The sequence below is a fragment of the Trichosurus vulpecula genome, chromosome 7, assembly GCF_011100635.1.
Source record: "Trichosurus vulpecula isolate mTriVul1 chromosome 7, mTriVul1.pri, whole genome shotgun sequence".
Taxonomy (NCBI): Eukaryota; Metazoa; Chordata; class Mammalia; order Diprotodontia; family Phalangeridae; genus Trichosurus; species Trichosurus vulpecula.
The window spans coordinates 259,607,097-259,623,465 of record NC_050579.1 but is presented as its reverse complement, the minus strand read 5'-3'; the positions used below and the strand labels follow the sequence as shown (position 1 = coordinate 259,623,465).

Here is a 16,369-nt window from a genome sequence, read left to right as displayed (position 1 = left end):
GAAGGTATTCTAGTTAATCAAATGTTTTGGCTCCTTCACACTACACATGATCTTAGCATGGGAAACCTTGATTACTACAAACGCATGCTACCCAAGTTGGCCAAGGCCTATACATCTGCCTAAGCAAAATTCTTCATTCATTCTATCAGTTTTTAAAGTGAATTCCGAACTGGTACTGTTTCAGTTGTTGTCAATGTTTATGACTCAGACCTCATCCACTTCCCACTTTTCATTTCAGCAAGAAGCTGCCTTGTGGTCTAATCTATGTCAAAATCTATCTCAGTAGCCACTACTCTCAACAGTCATGTGTTGGGGCAGCTGGGTGGTGCAGTGAGCAGAGCACCAGCCCTGGAGTCAGGAGGACCTGAGTTCAAATAGGACCTCAGACACTTGACACACTTACTAGCTGTGTGACCTTGGGCAAGTCACTTAACCCCAATTGTCCCGCCTTCCCCCCTCCAAAAATAAAAGTCATGTGTCTATTCTTTCTGAAGGTGAATTTCTTCATCCATGTCCTCAATTTCATTTTCTCCCACTTTTTATAGTACCTTGACCTTCAGTTTATCGCCTCTCCCTTTTCTAGCAAACTCTATTTCTTGTTGTCTATTGTATATTTTCCCTTATCCTTAAAAAAGCACAGGTTTGCCCTATTCTGAAAATTTTTGCTGGACCCTAATGTCCCTTCTAGCTTTTGTGCTATTTTCTCTCACTGCTGAAACTTCTTGAACAAGTGATTAATCTCCATTGCCTCTATCTCCTCACAATCCACCTTCCACCTCCACCTCCAGTTCATGCCTCTGAAACTACTCTCTTAAAGATCATTTCTGACTTCCTAAAGGCTGAAATCAATGGTCTTTTTCTTCGTTTCCTTGACCCCTCTACAGTATTTTATGCTGTTTACCATCCCATACTTGGAATTCTCCTCCTATGGTTTCTATCCTGGTACACTTAAAATCACCTTATGTTTCCTCTGACAACTGCTCCTTCCTTCTCACATCCCATAAATACAGGTGTTTCCCCAAGGTCATTTGTTCTCCTTTTCTTCTTGAAAATCTGCTCTTGTGGCTTCAAATGGGACCAAGATCTACATATGCAGCCCTGACTTTTCCTTCAATGGTCCTGAAATCTTCGATTGCAGAGGTAGTGGACATCTACACTTCAATAACTAGGTGAGAACCCATTAACTCCTCACTTCCCTGATCTACAAATGTAGGTCTCCCTCCTAACGTTCTTCTCTCCATCACAATAGCCTCCCTTCTTCTCGTCATCCTGTCTCCTAATGTTGGCACCCTTTGTTTATCTTCCACCTTCCTGAAGGCCAATTAGTCCTCATGTCGTGATGAGTCTTCTTTTAAGATTGTTTTTAACCACCACATCTACTCCCACTACTTCCTTTCTGGTTTAGGTTGTCATATTCAGCTCCCTCCTAGAGTCTAATAAAAGTTCTAGAGCTGGAAGGAACCCCAGACACTAATTATCTAATCCAACCACTTTATTTTACAGATGAAGAAACCAAGACCCAGAAATGTTAAATGACTTGCCCAAGGTCACAAGGGCAGTATAAATTTGAACTCAGGACTCATTTCTACACGTTCTTTAGGACAGTTCACTGTTCTTCCCACTGCACTAAGTTGCCTTCCTAGTGGAATAATCTCCAAACTGTTCATTCTTTCTCCAGCCTGTCATGCAACCAATCTAGCCCTAATATTGAACTCAAGTAGATCTGTGAACACATGGATGTGAATATTCCTTCAAATGAAGCAGATTAATACTCACTCCTACCTACCCCATTCTGTCTAACTCCTATTCTCCCAGCCACAGGTGCCTCTCAGTGTGCTGTGCTGGGGCCTGCCTAGCTTTCTCTTGATATTGGAAGGGAAGCAGCAGAGTGTATAGGCTTATCCACTGTTTATCTTATGTTCTCAAAACATAACTAGTTCATTTTCTTTTCCACTCAAATGCTTTTCTGATGACATCCTTTACTCTAATTTTGAGAACCTTTTTCAATGAACAGTGAATAGAAATACTATTAGAGGAAGTAAATCATACCCATCAACATTCTTGTTCATATGTATCTTTATCAATCACTTGGCATTTAATCATATATGATTCTCAGGGCATCACATTTTTGTTCTGTATCATTATTTATCCTTTCCTATGTATGTGCTGTCAGCTGCTTACCATATCTCCCATCCGTTCCTTTCTTTCTACTCATATGGCCACCATACCTTTGTTGCCTCTCACCTGGATTATTTCAAGAGCCTGCCTCAAGACTCTCCCCACTCTATTTTATCTATCCATCACACAGTTGCCAAAGTGATTCTCCTAAAGCAAAGGTTTGAAGATGCCATTGCCAGTGTCTTACTAATTAAACTCCACTAACTTTAGGAACAAATACAAACTCCTCTGTTTGGTACTTAGAACCCTTTACAACCTGGCTCTAACCTACTTTTCCAAACTTTTTATACACTACTTCCTACAACACATAGTGATCTAGTTAAACTGTGCTTCTGGCTGTTCCTCATACACAACACTCTCCTATTTCCTTGCCTCTGCACAGGCTGTCCCTCATGCATGGAATATGTTTTCCTCTTCAATTGTGCCTCCTAAAATGCCTAGTTTCTTTTGAACTTTCTTTCAGCTCTAACACCAACTTCTACATGAGGCTGTTTTCAAGCTACTGGATCCATCCCCCCCAACCCCCCCACCTAATTATCATGAACTTACTATAAACCCCCTAATGGCAGAGACCATTTTATTTCCATTTTTGCATCTGAGAGTGCCTAGTGTGTAGTAGGTATTTTAAAAATGCATTTTGATTCTCTTATTTACCATAATTATATTTCAGTTTCCTTGAGGACAGAGATCTTCTGTTATTCTTTTAGTATGTAGCACAGGGCTAGGCCCTCTAAATAAATATTTTAACAGATTATCAAATTTCAAAGAATTAGTACATTATAAAATATACTTGATACAAGTTTACAGTTAAGTACATACAAGACACACAAAATAAATGCACAGTGGTTTGCTGGTAGCAGACATGAGGGCTAAGAGCGGGGACTGAGAACTGGGGGTATCACTAGAGGCCCCTAGAAGAAAGTAGAACATAAGTTGAGCTTTTATGGGTTATAACATCTTTGCAAACTTTAATATGTTAAATAAATGCCAATTATTACTGTTTCTATAACATTCCAAATGAACTTACTTTCTGGCTAAGTATCCTCTACAAACAGCCTGGAAAAAGATGATGATGTCTGTAATCTTTAAATCTCGTTCTTCCTCCAAGTGGGCGAGAACTCCTGCTCTGAAGAATATCTTGCTCTGTCCAATTCTGTACAAGTTAGGGTCTAATTCTAGAGCTCGAATCTAAGAGACAAAAGTTGGCTTAGTTTCTGCTACAAATAACAACGTATAACATCAAGCAATAACTTAAAAGTTAAAGAAAACCTACCATTCGTTCACAAGCTTGTTTGCCATCCATAAAGCCTTTTGGAATAGCATTTGGGGTCAGAATCTCATACCTATAAGAAAGTTACAGAACAAAGAGAACTCAAATTTTTAGCATACACACATTTTATCTATTCGTAGCAACTCTTTGCCTCTAATGGGTATATAATTAAAGTATGAATACTCTATTTGGTACAATTGAAAAACTTCCCATTAAAAATATGAAACACCAAAAAGCCAAACAAAAAAAAAAACCTAACAAAAAATATGGGGCAGCTAGGTGGCACAGTGAGTAGAGCACTGGCCCTGGAGTCAGGAGGACCTGAGTTCAAATCCAGCCTCATACACTTGACACACTTACTAGCTGTGTGACCTTGGGCAAGTCGCTTAACCCCAATTGCCCTGCCTTCCTCTCCAAAAAAATAAACAAACAAAAAAAAAGACAACGAAAAAAATATGAAACAAATTATAATATGTATGTCGTGTGTGTCCTCCCCTCCTACCTCCCACTTCCCACTGGAATGTGAATTCTTTAACAGCACATGCTGGTGTCTTTGTATTCCCAGAGTCTGGCACATTGGAGGTAATTAATAAATGCTGACCAATTGAAAACTTGAAAGAAGACCATGTTTAATTCTTCCTGTCCCAGACTATAATAATGATGCCTACCAAAGCCATTACTTCTTATATATTCCTAGATTATATGGGAGAAGATTTTATTCCTACCTGGCCTGAAAGGTCCCAAATCATTGTCATTTCTTGAGTTAAAGCCAAGGGTGGGGAACCTGCAGCCTCAAGGCTACATGTGGCCTTCTAGATCCTTGGGTGCAGCCTTTTGACTGAGTCCCAAGTTGTATAGAACAAATCCTTTTATTAAAAAGATTTGTTCTGTGAAGTCTGGATTCAGTCAAAGGGCCACATCTGAGGACCTAGAGGGCAACATGTGGTTTTGAGGCCACAGGTTCCCCACCCCTAAGCTAGACACTAAATCTAAGGATAATGAATCCAAAACATAGAAGTAACTTAAAAATATGACATTTATAGAGTTTTATAACATATAAAACACTTCCACTTATTTTATCTCATGAGATCCTTACAATAATCTCATGGCGTAGACGTTGCTATCATCACTTTATATACAAGGAATCTGCGGCTCAGAGAAATTAACTTATTTGCCAAAGTTTGCACAGACTGAGATGGCCCTTGAACCCAGTCTTTTGACTTCCAAGACTAATCCTCTTCCTATGATAATTATCATAAAATAAACATGGTTCTAAAGATGAAAAGAATATGCGAAAAAAAAACAAGTCTTATATGCCCAGCAGTAGAGGACAAATGTAACACACCAGGAAAGGTGTGTCATGGTTAACAGAGGCCACTGAAAATTTCTTAATTTTTTTTTTTTTTTTTACAATTTTACAATTTAAAAAAATTTATAATTTTAATTTACAGTTTTTTAGGGGCTAGCTTTTTTAGATATTAAACATTTTTTCCTGTTGTTGTTTTTCCCCTCAATTATAAAACAGGTTTTAGACTACAAGATATTTCCTAGTCCAAATATGATAAATATTTTGCTTTTTACCTTTGGCACATGAATGAGGCATGGGGAGACTATTCAGTGAATTCAGTTTCCTGGATGCTAATCAAGTCCTTTTTGTTCCAAGGAATAAAAAGTGAATATCTATTGGACTATTCAACATACAATGTAATTTAAATGTCACAAATATGCTACATCTCTGTGGGGTCTGATATAGGTTGTTCCCTGCAAAGTAACAGCTTTTGATCAATGTCTTTTAGAGTAGGGGTTTTTGCCCTGCGGTCCAAGAATTATTTTTTTAAAAAAAATATTTTGACAACTGTATTTCAATATAATTGGACTCCTTTGTAATTTTACGCAGTGTATATATTTAAAAACATTATTCTGATAAGGGGCCCATAGGCTTCACCAGATTACCAAATGAACAGTTGGAAATAAAATGCATACATATACAAAGAAGGTTAAGAAGACCCCCTAGTCTAGAGACATGTGCTATATGATCCAAAGGAATGATAACATGGGGATTTCAGGTCAGGTAGAATGGAAAAGCAGTTTATCAGTAGGTAGTCCAAGAAGGTAACTCCACTTGAGCACCAATTACTATCTACTACCACCATGTCGATGCCACCATCTTCCCTCCCCTCCAAAATTGGAATTACTTCTCTAAAAGGCAAGGAAGCTAACCCTGAGACTTGACTGGCCCTGGGAGTTAAAGCTCAAGTCTTATTTTTACCTGTTGCCTCATTTTTCCTTTATATTCAGTTAAAGGAGAGACTTCGGGTTAGAACAAATAAGAGTTCATCTTATTGATAGTTATTTCAAAGAGATATCTCACTGAACTTATATTTTAAATTAGTATTTCTTCCTGCACATGTCTTATCTCTGCCAACCATATATTTGGCGGCAGTGATCATCTATCAACCATGACAAAGTTTCAAGAAATTTTTACTGATTAACTGAATTACATCTTTTCTAAAAGACACACTGATTGCTGGTGCTTGATCTCAACATGTGCTGTTCTCCAGTGCTTGGGCAGCATACTTAATCGATTCTGGGAAAAACAGGAAGAATCTGTTACCCTCTCACCACTTCTTAAGGATTACCATCACTTTTTCAGTTAGGAGTGAAGCACATGTAAAGAAGTCTGAAGTCCTGGTACCTCTGTCTGAATTCCTGGAACACTATCCGGTTCGGGAACCCCTGTCGACAGATTCTAATCCCTTCCAAGACACCGTTGCAACGGAGCTGATCAAGAACTAGATGAGGATCCAGTTTTCCAGCCTAATCAAGCAAACAATAATTTAAAAGTCGCCCTTTGTAAAATGACACAAATAAAATTTGAAAAACAGTAACGAAATTGACCACAATAAGAAATGCTTATCATTTGGCACATAAATAAAATGTTTTATTTAGTACTTGCCCTCTTCTCATGATTGGGAATGATGCAGCGAACAAAATTAGGGTTGGTATTTCGAAGGGTGGCCATCAGTTTAGTGAGAGATTCTTTATATAGTTGCCCAACAGTACGAAACATGCCCTTTTTGGTTTTATATGCTGAGCCAAAAGCAGTCTCTGTCATGCCAGTAACTTGATCCAGACCCACAATACGATCCACTGGTAAAAACAAGAAGGAAATATAAAATCAAACCAGTTATGACTTTTATCAGAAAACAAAATAACAGGACAGAGAGTAATAGGGGAGCAGCACAAGCTTTGTGAAACAGATGGTAAAGGGGGATGCCATCTAGGGAAGGCAGTCAGCATATCCAGACACTGGGCACAAGCAGTGGAATTAAAAGCCACAAACTTCGATGGCAATATGTCTTAGTGCTTTGATAATACAAATACAGACTAACTTTTAAAAACATTACAGTTATAGTCACATGAAATCCATCTTCACATGGTCACTATTTTAAATAAATTATCTTGCCTGAAACTAAATAAGCAAACTATGAAAAAAATTCAACTAACTTTCCAGAGCCTATTTATGCCTAAAAAAGAGTATACTAAAAGGTAAAAAGAGAATCCTTAGGAAAACCAATGGACAACAAAAATGTCCATGAAATGAGAACCATAGATTCTGTCCATTTAATCGCTAGCTTTTCTGGAATAAAAGTGACTCTGGGAAGAAGATGAATTTAAGTAGCCTGGGAATATTTTAACTGTATAGATGTCTTCAAACTTCAAAAATGTTAGAAAGACTTAGATATTAAGGGAAAGATAAGTGCTATAAAAAAAATCAAGGAGCAGGAAAACAAAAACACAGAATAATGTTTTCACTTTTAATCACCTTCCTATTTCTTTAGGAAGAAGAAGTGCCTGAGTTTTCCATGTGAATGCTAGCTAAAATTTCTCATTGTAATGTTATCATGAGTGATTAAAAACAGTTATCAGACCCTATCATGTTGGTAATGGCCCACAATTATCTACACAATCCACTCTAATATTTACTTTTACTATATCCCCAGATCACTAGTTAAGAAGAATAAGTATATACTCTCAAGAGAACAAATTTTTAAAAAAGAATAAAGGATCCTTTGTGGATCAATTTTTTGAAAATCACACAAACAATAGGAAAGAGGCAGTAGATATTAAAATTTTTAAGAACTGTTCCTCTTCCATTAAGGTAATTGTAGCTCAATCAGTACTGATTTTCAAAGCCGTCTCAATGGACATCATTAAAACAGAAGAAAAAATTTAAAAAACTTCTGAAGCCTTGTATCTTCTTTTATTAATAAATAAAGCTGAGAAAGATTATTAACTACATGCACAGTTGGAAATGAAATGCACACACTGCTAATTCAGGTTTATAACTTGGAGTAATCCAAAACTTAATTTTTGATGATAAATTTAGTCTATTATTTTATGTTGAAATTATCTACCAAGACTTTAAGTGCTAAAAGGTTGAGGATACCTGTTGTTGCTAAAAGTTCCTAGAAAAATATAATTCTGTTATATTAAGGTGTTGCATTTGGAAGGTGAGGTGAGAAACATGCTCTTCTGCTTATGGATTCTCAAAGAGCTTTTACTTTTAAAATTATTGCTATTATTGTTAAAATTATAGCCAAAGAAAGCACTTGCTAATATTTTTATTTTTGGCATTTCCTCCAATAAAAAATGTCCAAATAAAAGGTTAAATTTATTCAACTTTTTACGATATTCCTATAAGAGGAATTCCATTCAAGGAGTACTAGAGTTCCGCATGCTTGTGGCTATGAATGAAATCCTCAGCTGTTTTAGTTTTCTGCATTATACTGTGGAGCAGGCTATAGCAGTAGAACCATTCTAATTTTAACTTGCAAGGTAGCTTTAAATCACAGTACTTATAATGTGGAACTTTAAAAAATAATCAGCACTGCAAAAATTACTGATGCAAAAGAAAAATGTCACATTTTTTACGGTAGAACTCTGCAAATTAAAAAAACACTGCTACACAGAAGTATGCTATGTGAAAAGGTCCTAGATAGTCACCTTTCAGTAGGTAGATAGCCACTGATGGTGTTCCTTGCTATTGGGATTTCACAGGTCCCGATGACCTTGGTTATGAGTATTCTTCATACTGAAGATTCAGTATTTAAGGCCCTTTATACCAATTCTTTGCCCAATTCATATTATAGATTTTTGGCTTATGCCTCATTATATTACTGATTGGTAACATATACTCAGTGTATATACAGTATACAGTACCTTGATTATTTATCCACTGCTACAATGCTATATGTCCAGCATTTTACCGTTTTGTCTTTTCAGTAAATAGTGTTTCAATGTAGTCCTCGAACACTAAGTAGCTAAGTAAATATTCTATAAGCTTTTTGAACAACTGTATTTCATCCTGAAGATGTTAAGTGTTTTTTGTTGTTGATGTTCTTAAGAGTACTGAAAAGCTAAGCTTGTGTCTATGAACTCAAGTTACTATGAGGCATAAAAAGAGTGAGGCATAAAAAAATTACTAAATTCACACATCATATAATAATGTTGTAAACTTCTAGTGAATTATAAGTGAATAATATGTGTATATGTGTTCATTGTGACACATTTGTAATAATACTTATGGACTACGTGTGCTTTTCTAAAAGCCTCTTTAATACACTGTATTATCTGTTAATCTGAGAATGACGGGAGGAGGGGAGATGAATACGTGTTTATATATCACTTACTATGTGTCAGGTACTGTGCTGAACACCTTTTATAAATATTTTATTATTTGATTTACCCTACCCTCAAGGTAGGTCCGATTATTAATACCATTTTACAGATGAGAAAACTGAGGCAAACAGAATTTAACTGACTTACTCAGGGTTGCACGGCTAATACACTTAAACTCAGGTCTTCCTAACTCCAGGCCCGCTTCTAACATCAGTTATGTGTAGGTTATTTTGGTGGCAAAAAGTTTATCCCACTTTTTCCTTTAGAATTTGTGGGGGGAAATGTCCTTTAGTAGTTTAAACCACCTTTATGGAGGCTGAAACTCATTCTCTGCCCATCCTTGTTTTAGGCTCATGTTTCAGATTTGTATGCTATATTATTCTGGCGACCAAATGTGAGTTTCCTGTTCAAAGGAATTGAATTAAATACTGCCTTCCAAAATTATCATGTGGCCAGTGACAGTATATATTCTCTATGTATTCTCCCCGAGCACTTAAATCTGGATTTCCTTTTTTTGTTGTTTTTGGTTTTATAGTCGTGAGAGTTTAGAAACAGGAAAGCCCACACACTCTTTGGATCTGTGTATAAAATTTATCGACCCTTCTCATTTACCTGTTGTAGTAATATTGTATTATTGTGTGTATATCAGGCTGCTATGTAAAACTTTTAAAAAAATTTAATGCAGGTCAAAATTTCTTGCATGTTAAATTAGTAGAATGTTCAGTGTAACAAACTACAGCTACACATTAAAATGATTGTTTTTTGTTATATTATACAATGCCCACGAGGTGGGGTGGGGTGGGGCTGCTGCTTCAACGGTGAGGATACCCAGCCCCGGTGAGGTAAAAGTAAAGCCAACTACAGAAGACGCTCCTGCTGGAGGTCATGCTTTGTTAAGATGGGCATACACATATAAAATCAGGGACATCCAAAAAACCCTAGTGTATAAATCTAAATATGGAAAGTAGTTTTTTGTTTATTTTTATAAAAGTATGGACAAACTTTTTCCTGTCATAAATGGCAATGAAACCTAAAGGTGATGTTATTGAAAACAGAGGCTTTTGTGAGAAAAAATTTATTTTCAATTATAGCAAGGGAACGTAATTTTAAGAAATGCTTATGGCTCCTTGGAAATGCTGTAATTTTGTATTTTATGTCACAAAAATTATCATTCTCTGTATGTGAATAGTTCAAAGGTCTTCATGTTCACATCCAAATTAGGTAAACAACTTCACTTTTATAACTAAGTTTAATTTTGAAATTTAATTTTATTTTGAACAATGCAGATAATTCTGCTCTTGGCATTTGTAAGTATAAACATTTAAACTGTTACTCAATTCTGTAATTTTTATACTTATAGTATAATGACAGCCTTAAAACATTTAAACAAACCCTTTATGTGCAATTTATAACTGTAAATTTTGTTCTTTTGAGTAATGCTAAAACTGATGATAAAAAAAAAGGCAAGGCTGGACATCCAGATCCAAGGACCTGGGCTTCAAAAACAATTTTAAGAAATGCAATATAACAGGTCTTAAATCTGTTAAATCTTATTTTGTGTTACCAAAACTAAATTATGTTGATATATTAATTTTCTGAATGCACAACTCTGACTAGATCATCCTATTGCAAAAAAACCCAATCAATCTTTAACATCTTTACAACACCCAAATTCCTTGGTCTGCTATTTAAGAACTCCTATCATTTCAACATTGTTTACTTAGAGCTGGAAGGGACTTCAGAGGATATCTAGCCCAACTTTCTCATTTTACAGGTAAGAAAACTGAGGTACAGATGGGGAAATGACTTGCTCATGGTCATACAGGCAGTGTCTAAAGTAGGGTATGAATTCCTCTAACTCCAGGACCAGTACTTTTTCAACCGTCTCCTCAGCATATAGTTGGGTAAACTGGCCCAGACAGGTTGTTACATACCCAAGGTCAGAGAGCCATTAAGTAGAACAGCTTCTTGGGGAAGGTGTCAAGGTATCAAGGGCTGAGTCTGGGCTATAAGGAAGGCATGGCCAACCCTGGTTCTAAAGGTCCTTGTAGCATGGAGCTGGTGGTGCAGAAGCATTGAGCCCATGGTCTGAGTTGCTTGTGGGTCGGTCCTTTCTCCTCTGCAGGAAGCAAGTCTTCTGATTCCAAAATAAGCATACTTTCCATTGAACCACAATTCCTCCTAGATCATTTACTTTACACTTCCTCCTACATACCAAGGTCTCTCTGGCAGAAATCTCTGCCCTAAGGCACTGCTTCCCTGATTGGTGGCTACCTGGCAGAAACCACTATCTCAGTATGGACCCCAGCCATGCTTCCCTTCACTCAAAATCCATACTTCTTTCAAGTTGTGTGTTGTTTTGCCCCACTGTAATATAAGCTCCTTGAAGGTAGGGATTATTGTTGGCTTGTGTTTGTATCCTTAGTGGTAAGAAAAGGGCCTGGTATATAACGACTGCTTCAAAAATGCTCTGCTGCCTATCCATCTATTAAAGAGCTGTGATTTGAATCTAGGTTTTGTGAATACAAATCCACCATTCTTTCTGCTGTACCACGATGCCTATCCAAATAAGCACTGTGATTTTCTGGCTGTGTCCTTGGGTCTAGGTTGTCCCAACCTACATCTTCCCTTCTTTAAATTATGTCTTCAAGACCCAGCTCAAATGCCATCTCCACTGTAACTTCCTGGTCACTTCATGTCTAAGATGTCTTTTTCTAACCTCTGCTCCTATAGCATTTTGCCTAATCACGTATGTGCTTGTTTTTGTATGTCTTTTATACTCCTCCTCCCACCCTTTAGCTGTTATTACATGCAAAAAGTACTTAATAAATAAATATTACTGAATGACCAAACACTTTTCTCCTCTATTCCCAATCATGTGCTTATTTTAGTATTTAGTATACTAAATTTAGTATAGGTCCACTACTTTGCCATCCTGCTTATTAGTGTCATTCACTACCTCACAGAATGGACATAGTCACACCAGGGCCTTGAGATATTTTTCAGCAACAGTCCCAACTTACAAAAGCACTTTAAACTGAAGCATTTTTAGCTGACAATATTCCACATTTCACACATCTTATGCTCCAAGAAAACCAGACTATCTACTATGCCCATAACACATTTCAGGCAGATGCCCAGGACAGAGGTATTGTTAAATAAATATTTGACTGAATTAAGCAACTTCTACCTCTACTCAATCAATCAACAAGAATTTATTAAGACCTTACTTCAGAGTCTGGGGATATAAAGGCAAAAACTGAAAGCTTCCTTGCCCACATGGAGTTTATATTTTCAGATTCAAAACGATGAACTGGATTCCAAATCAAAAAGCATCTAAATGGCAATCAATATCTCCAGATTCTGACTCTTCCCCTGTACAGATTTATTTTGTTAATATATACTTGCTAATTGATTGCAATCAAGCTGCTATTACATGGATAAAATCATGGTTTATTAGCAGAAATTAAGGTGTTTGAAAATTATTACTAGAAAATTCCTTTGTCCTCCCAAATTAACTGCATTTTGTATTGAAAGACATAAAGAATAAACAACATAAAAAACAAACAACATGTAACAGGGGAAAAGAGAAAAGTGATTTAAACAATTACACATTTGTCTGTGGACATCTACTTATATCTTTTACTTATTCAAAAATTATACATTAACTCAAGAAATAGGAAAAAATCATCCTGTTTATTTCTGTGAAGCCAGTTGAGGAATTCTATGTATTTCTTGTTTTCCCTGCTATTGTCTTTATTTGCACCGCTATAGTAAGTGTACATATTATTCTGATAGTTATGCTTTTTAAAAAAAAACCTAGTATCATTTTATATGTCATCGTGTATGATACAATAGTGTATACAGCACGTCATTTTTGATCGACTTGTAAATCACAATTTGTTCAGCTAGTTCCCATTCCTAGATGTTATTTCTAGAATTTTGCTACTACAAATAGTAATAGTTTTGCATGGATAGGTCAAAGGTCACAGCTTTAAAGCTCTTATTTATACCTCTTAGATATAGGCGGTAATCTAGTCCAAACCCGGTATTTTACAGATGAGGACACTGAGGCATAGAGAGGTTATATAATTTAATCTAACTCCACTCGATTGTGAGATGGCCGAGATTGTGCCCCGAGTCCCTTGATTCCAAAATAAGTACCCTTCACACTATACCACAATACCTTATAGAATACTGACTGGAAGAATTTCTCATAAATTAAAATTTTTTATTTGTAATTTTTTCTGATTAACAAGCATTTGGTTTTTTCTATCACTCTCGCCTGTCCCTAAAATTGAGCAACTAATAATAATGATGATGATGATAGTAGTTAAAGCAGCTAACCTTTACACAGAGCTTCTTATGCATCAGGGCCTATGCTAAGTACTTTACAGCTATCTTCTCACTGGATCCACACAACAGCCCAGGAAGGGAGGTACTATAACTATCTCTATTTTGAAGATGAGGAAAGTGAGGCAAACAGGGTCACATGGCTAGGAAGTGTCTGACACAGACCTGACCTCAGGTCTTTCTGACTTCAAACCCAGTGCTCAAGGTACTGGGCCACCTTCCTGTCTAAAGAAATGAATGAATAAATGCCCTGTAACAGATATGTGTGATGAAAAAACCCCAAATTCCCACATTGGCCATGCCCAGAAACGCTTTTCTCATTCTGCCTTTTCAGCCTGTCGTTTCTCTGCCAGCAGTGGACGGGTAGCTAGCTTCTCCTTCAGCCCTTGGCAGTTGCAGCCTGCCCCTGCATTGATCTAAGTTCTAAAGTCTTTGAAAGTTGTCTTTCTTGATCATTTTGTTGTCAAAGCATTAACTATTCTGTTAGTTTTGCTCCCTTCACTCGGCATCAGTTCACAGAGGTCTCCCTGTGAAACTGTCCATCTCATTCACTTCCTAAGGTGTAAGACTAACATCCCATTACATCTATCTAACATAATTTGGTTGGCCAATCCACAACTTTAGATCCGCCTTCCTCCCCCCTAAAGAAGTGTTATGTCTTTGCATATGTGGATGCCTTCTCTCCTTCATGGATCTTTCTGGAGGCTACACCAAGTAGCCGTATAGCTGGGTAAGCACAACTTGGTAATGTCTGAGGGCAAAGTTCCAAACTGCTTTCCAGAATGAAAAGAGGAGTTCATAGTTCTACCGATAGATTATTAATATATTGTTTTCCCACAGTCCCTTCATCATTTGTCATTCTCCTCTTTGGTCATCTTTGCTGATCTGATGGGTAAGGGGTATGAGAAGGGATTGCTGTTGTTCCAATATGTATTTCCCAATTATTTATTTCATCCGGGCTAAGTGACTTGAATTCAAGAGTGCTCTACGTTTTGAAGGATGAAGTTAAGACAAGTTAAAAAGATATAGCTCCTTTGCTTTTGAAAGAAAGAATTCTGGTAGATTTGGGGATAACTGAAGTCCTTTGTATCCGTGTCATGCTCTAGCCCATATTTCCCAAGCTTTTCATCTATTTCCTCTTTCAGTCGAGGTCAAGGGTAGGGAAGCTGCAGCCTCAAGGCCACGTGGCCCTCTAGGTACTCTCAACAGGTAATACAGCACCTGGCACATAACAGATGCTTAATAAATGTTTATTGACTCACTGACATCCTTCAACTGTGCTAAAATTATTCATCATTTCAATTAGTATTGGTGGGATCATTAAAAGATTTTCTAAGTAAGCCATATTACCTGCAAAAAAGCAATAATTTCATTTCTTCACTGCCTATGTTTATTCCTTCGATTTCTCCTTCTAGTAATAGTATTTCTAGAACTATACAAATAGTGATGATAGTAAATATTCTTGCTTTACCCTTGATTTTATTAGAAAGGTTTTTGGTGTTTCCTCCTCTAGAGAACATGCTAATTTTTTTAATATAAAAATGTATTATATTTTCAAAAGATTTTTTTCTGTATCTCTTGACACAATCATGTGATTATTTTTTCTTGCTAATTTATTTCTTATGGTTATGATCTTCCCACTATTTAACTGTCTATTTGTTCCTTATACAAATCCAACCTAGTCTGAGTATATAAACTTTAATGTTACTGCAGTATCACTGCTAATACTATATTTGATATTTTTGTGTTGATATTTCCATTAGGGAATTTGGCTTATAGATTTTTTTTTATTCCTATGTGGTTTAAATATCAGGACATATTTGTCTCATGGAAAGCATTCGGTAAAATATTATCTTTCCTCATTTTTGCAAACAATTAAACTAAGGTTTGTTATAATTGGAATGTTTTATCAAATTGACTTGCAAATCCATCTGGTCCTGGGAGTTTTTTGACTAAGAGTACATTTATGGCTAGCTGAAGTTCACTTTCTGAGACTAGATTACTTAATATTATTATTTAAGATCTGTATTTCTAGTCCTGAAACATTTTTCAATTTTTGCCAATATTCATTCAAGTTCTCATTTTCATTGGCATAGAATTAGGCAAAATATTTTGTAATAATTTCCTCTATTTGATTGTCATTTTGTGAGTTTTTTTGTGTTTGATCACAGGAATTTGGTTTTTCACATTCTCCTGTCTGATCAGATTAGCAGTTTGTCTATTTCATTCCTTTTTTTAAAAAGCACGGTCTACTTTTATTCATCAATTTAATGGTTTCAAAAAAATTTTTGTTGGTTTCAAACAAATTTGTAGATGAATTACAGACATCCCGGCTGAGAAAGATTTAAAAAGAAACATGAAGGCTACGTACACAGAGACTATCCAGGACGATGAGAAGAGGCTGAAGCATTGTTGGTACAGCAGAGAGTGCTGATTCTGAAGTCAGAGAACCTAGATTCAAATGCTGCTACTGCCTCTATGCACTTGGGCAAGTCACTGAATGTTCCTGGGCCTCAATTTTCCCATCTATAAAATGGGAGGCCTAAGTTAGACGGCCTAAGGCCTCTCCCCATTCCAGATATATAATCCTTGGAAGGGTAAAATATCACATAGGGTCCATGACCAAGTTGGAAAGGTTTTTAAAGATCTACTTTTAGGGGTGTGTGCCTCATGCTTAAGGTCCTAGGTATAATTCCAGGTATCACCGTGAGTCAAAGTTAAGGGAAACTTCTAAAGACATGTATTATATATAGACATGAAAAAGAGAATGAAGAGCATAAAACCAAAGACAAACACAACCCAAATAACAGCATCAGAAAGACAAAATGCCAAATGAACTATGGTTTACAAAACACGTAAAGGACAATAAAAAAAGGCTTTACAACT

At 36.5% G+C, this 16,369-nt stretch overlaps 1 protein-coding gene across 4 annotated transcripts in view; it reads right to left on the bottom strand.

Annotated features, from left to right (window-relative positions):
• Positions 1 to 16,369, bottom strand: part of MYH10 (myosin heavy chain 10) — a 195,782-nt gene that overhangs the window by 57,811 nt on the left and 121,602 nt on the right. For all 4 annotated transcript variants that reach the window (XM_036767252.1, XM_036767251.1, XM_036767250.1 and 1 more), the window contains 4 exons: positions 6,405 to 6,598; positions 6,144 to 6,265; positions 3,452 to 3,521; positions 3,206 to 3,366 (listed from right to left, as the gene is read on the bottom strand). In XM_036767252.1, the coding sequence (XP_036623147.1) occupies positions 3,206 to 3,366; positions 3,452 to 3,521; positions 6,144 to 6,265; positions 6,405 to 6,598 (547 nt within the window). The remainder of the gene's footprint in view (positions 1 to 3,205; positions 3,367 to 3,451; positions 3,522 to 6,143; positions 6,266 to 6,404; positions 6,599 to 16,369) is intronic.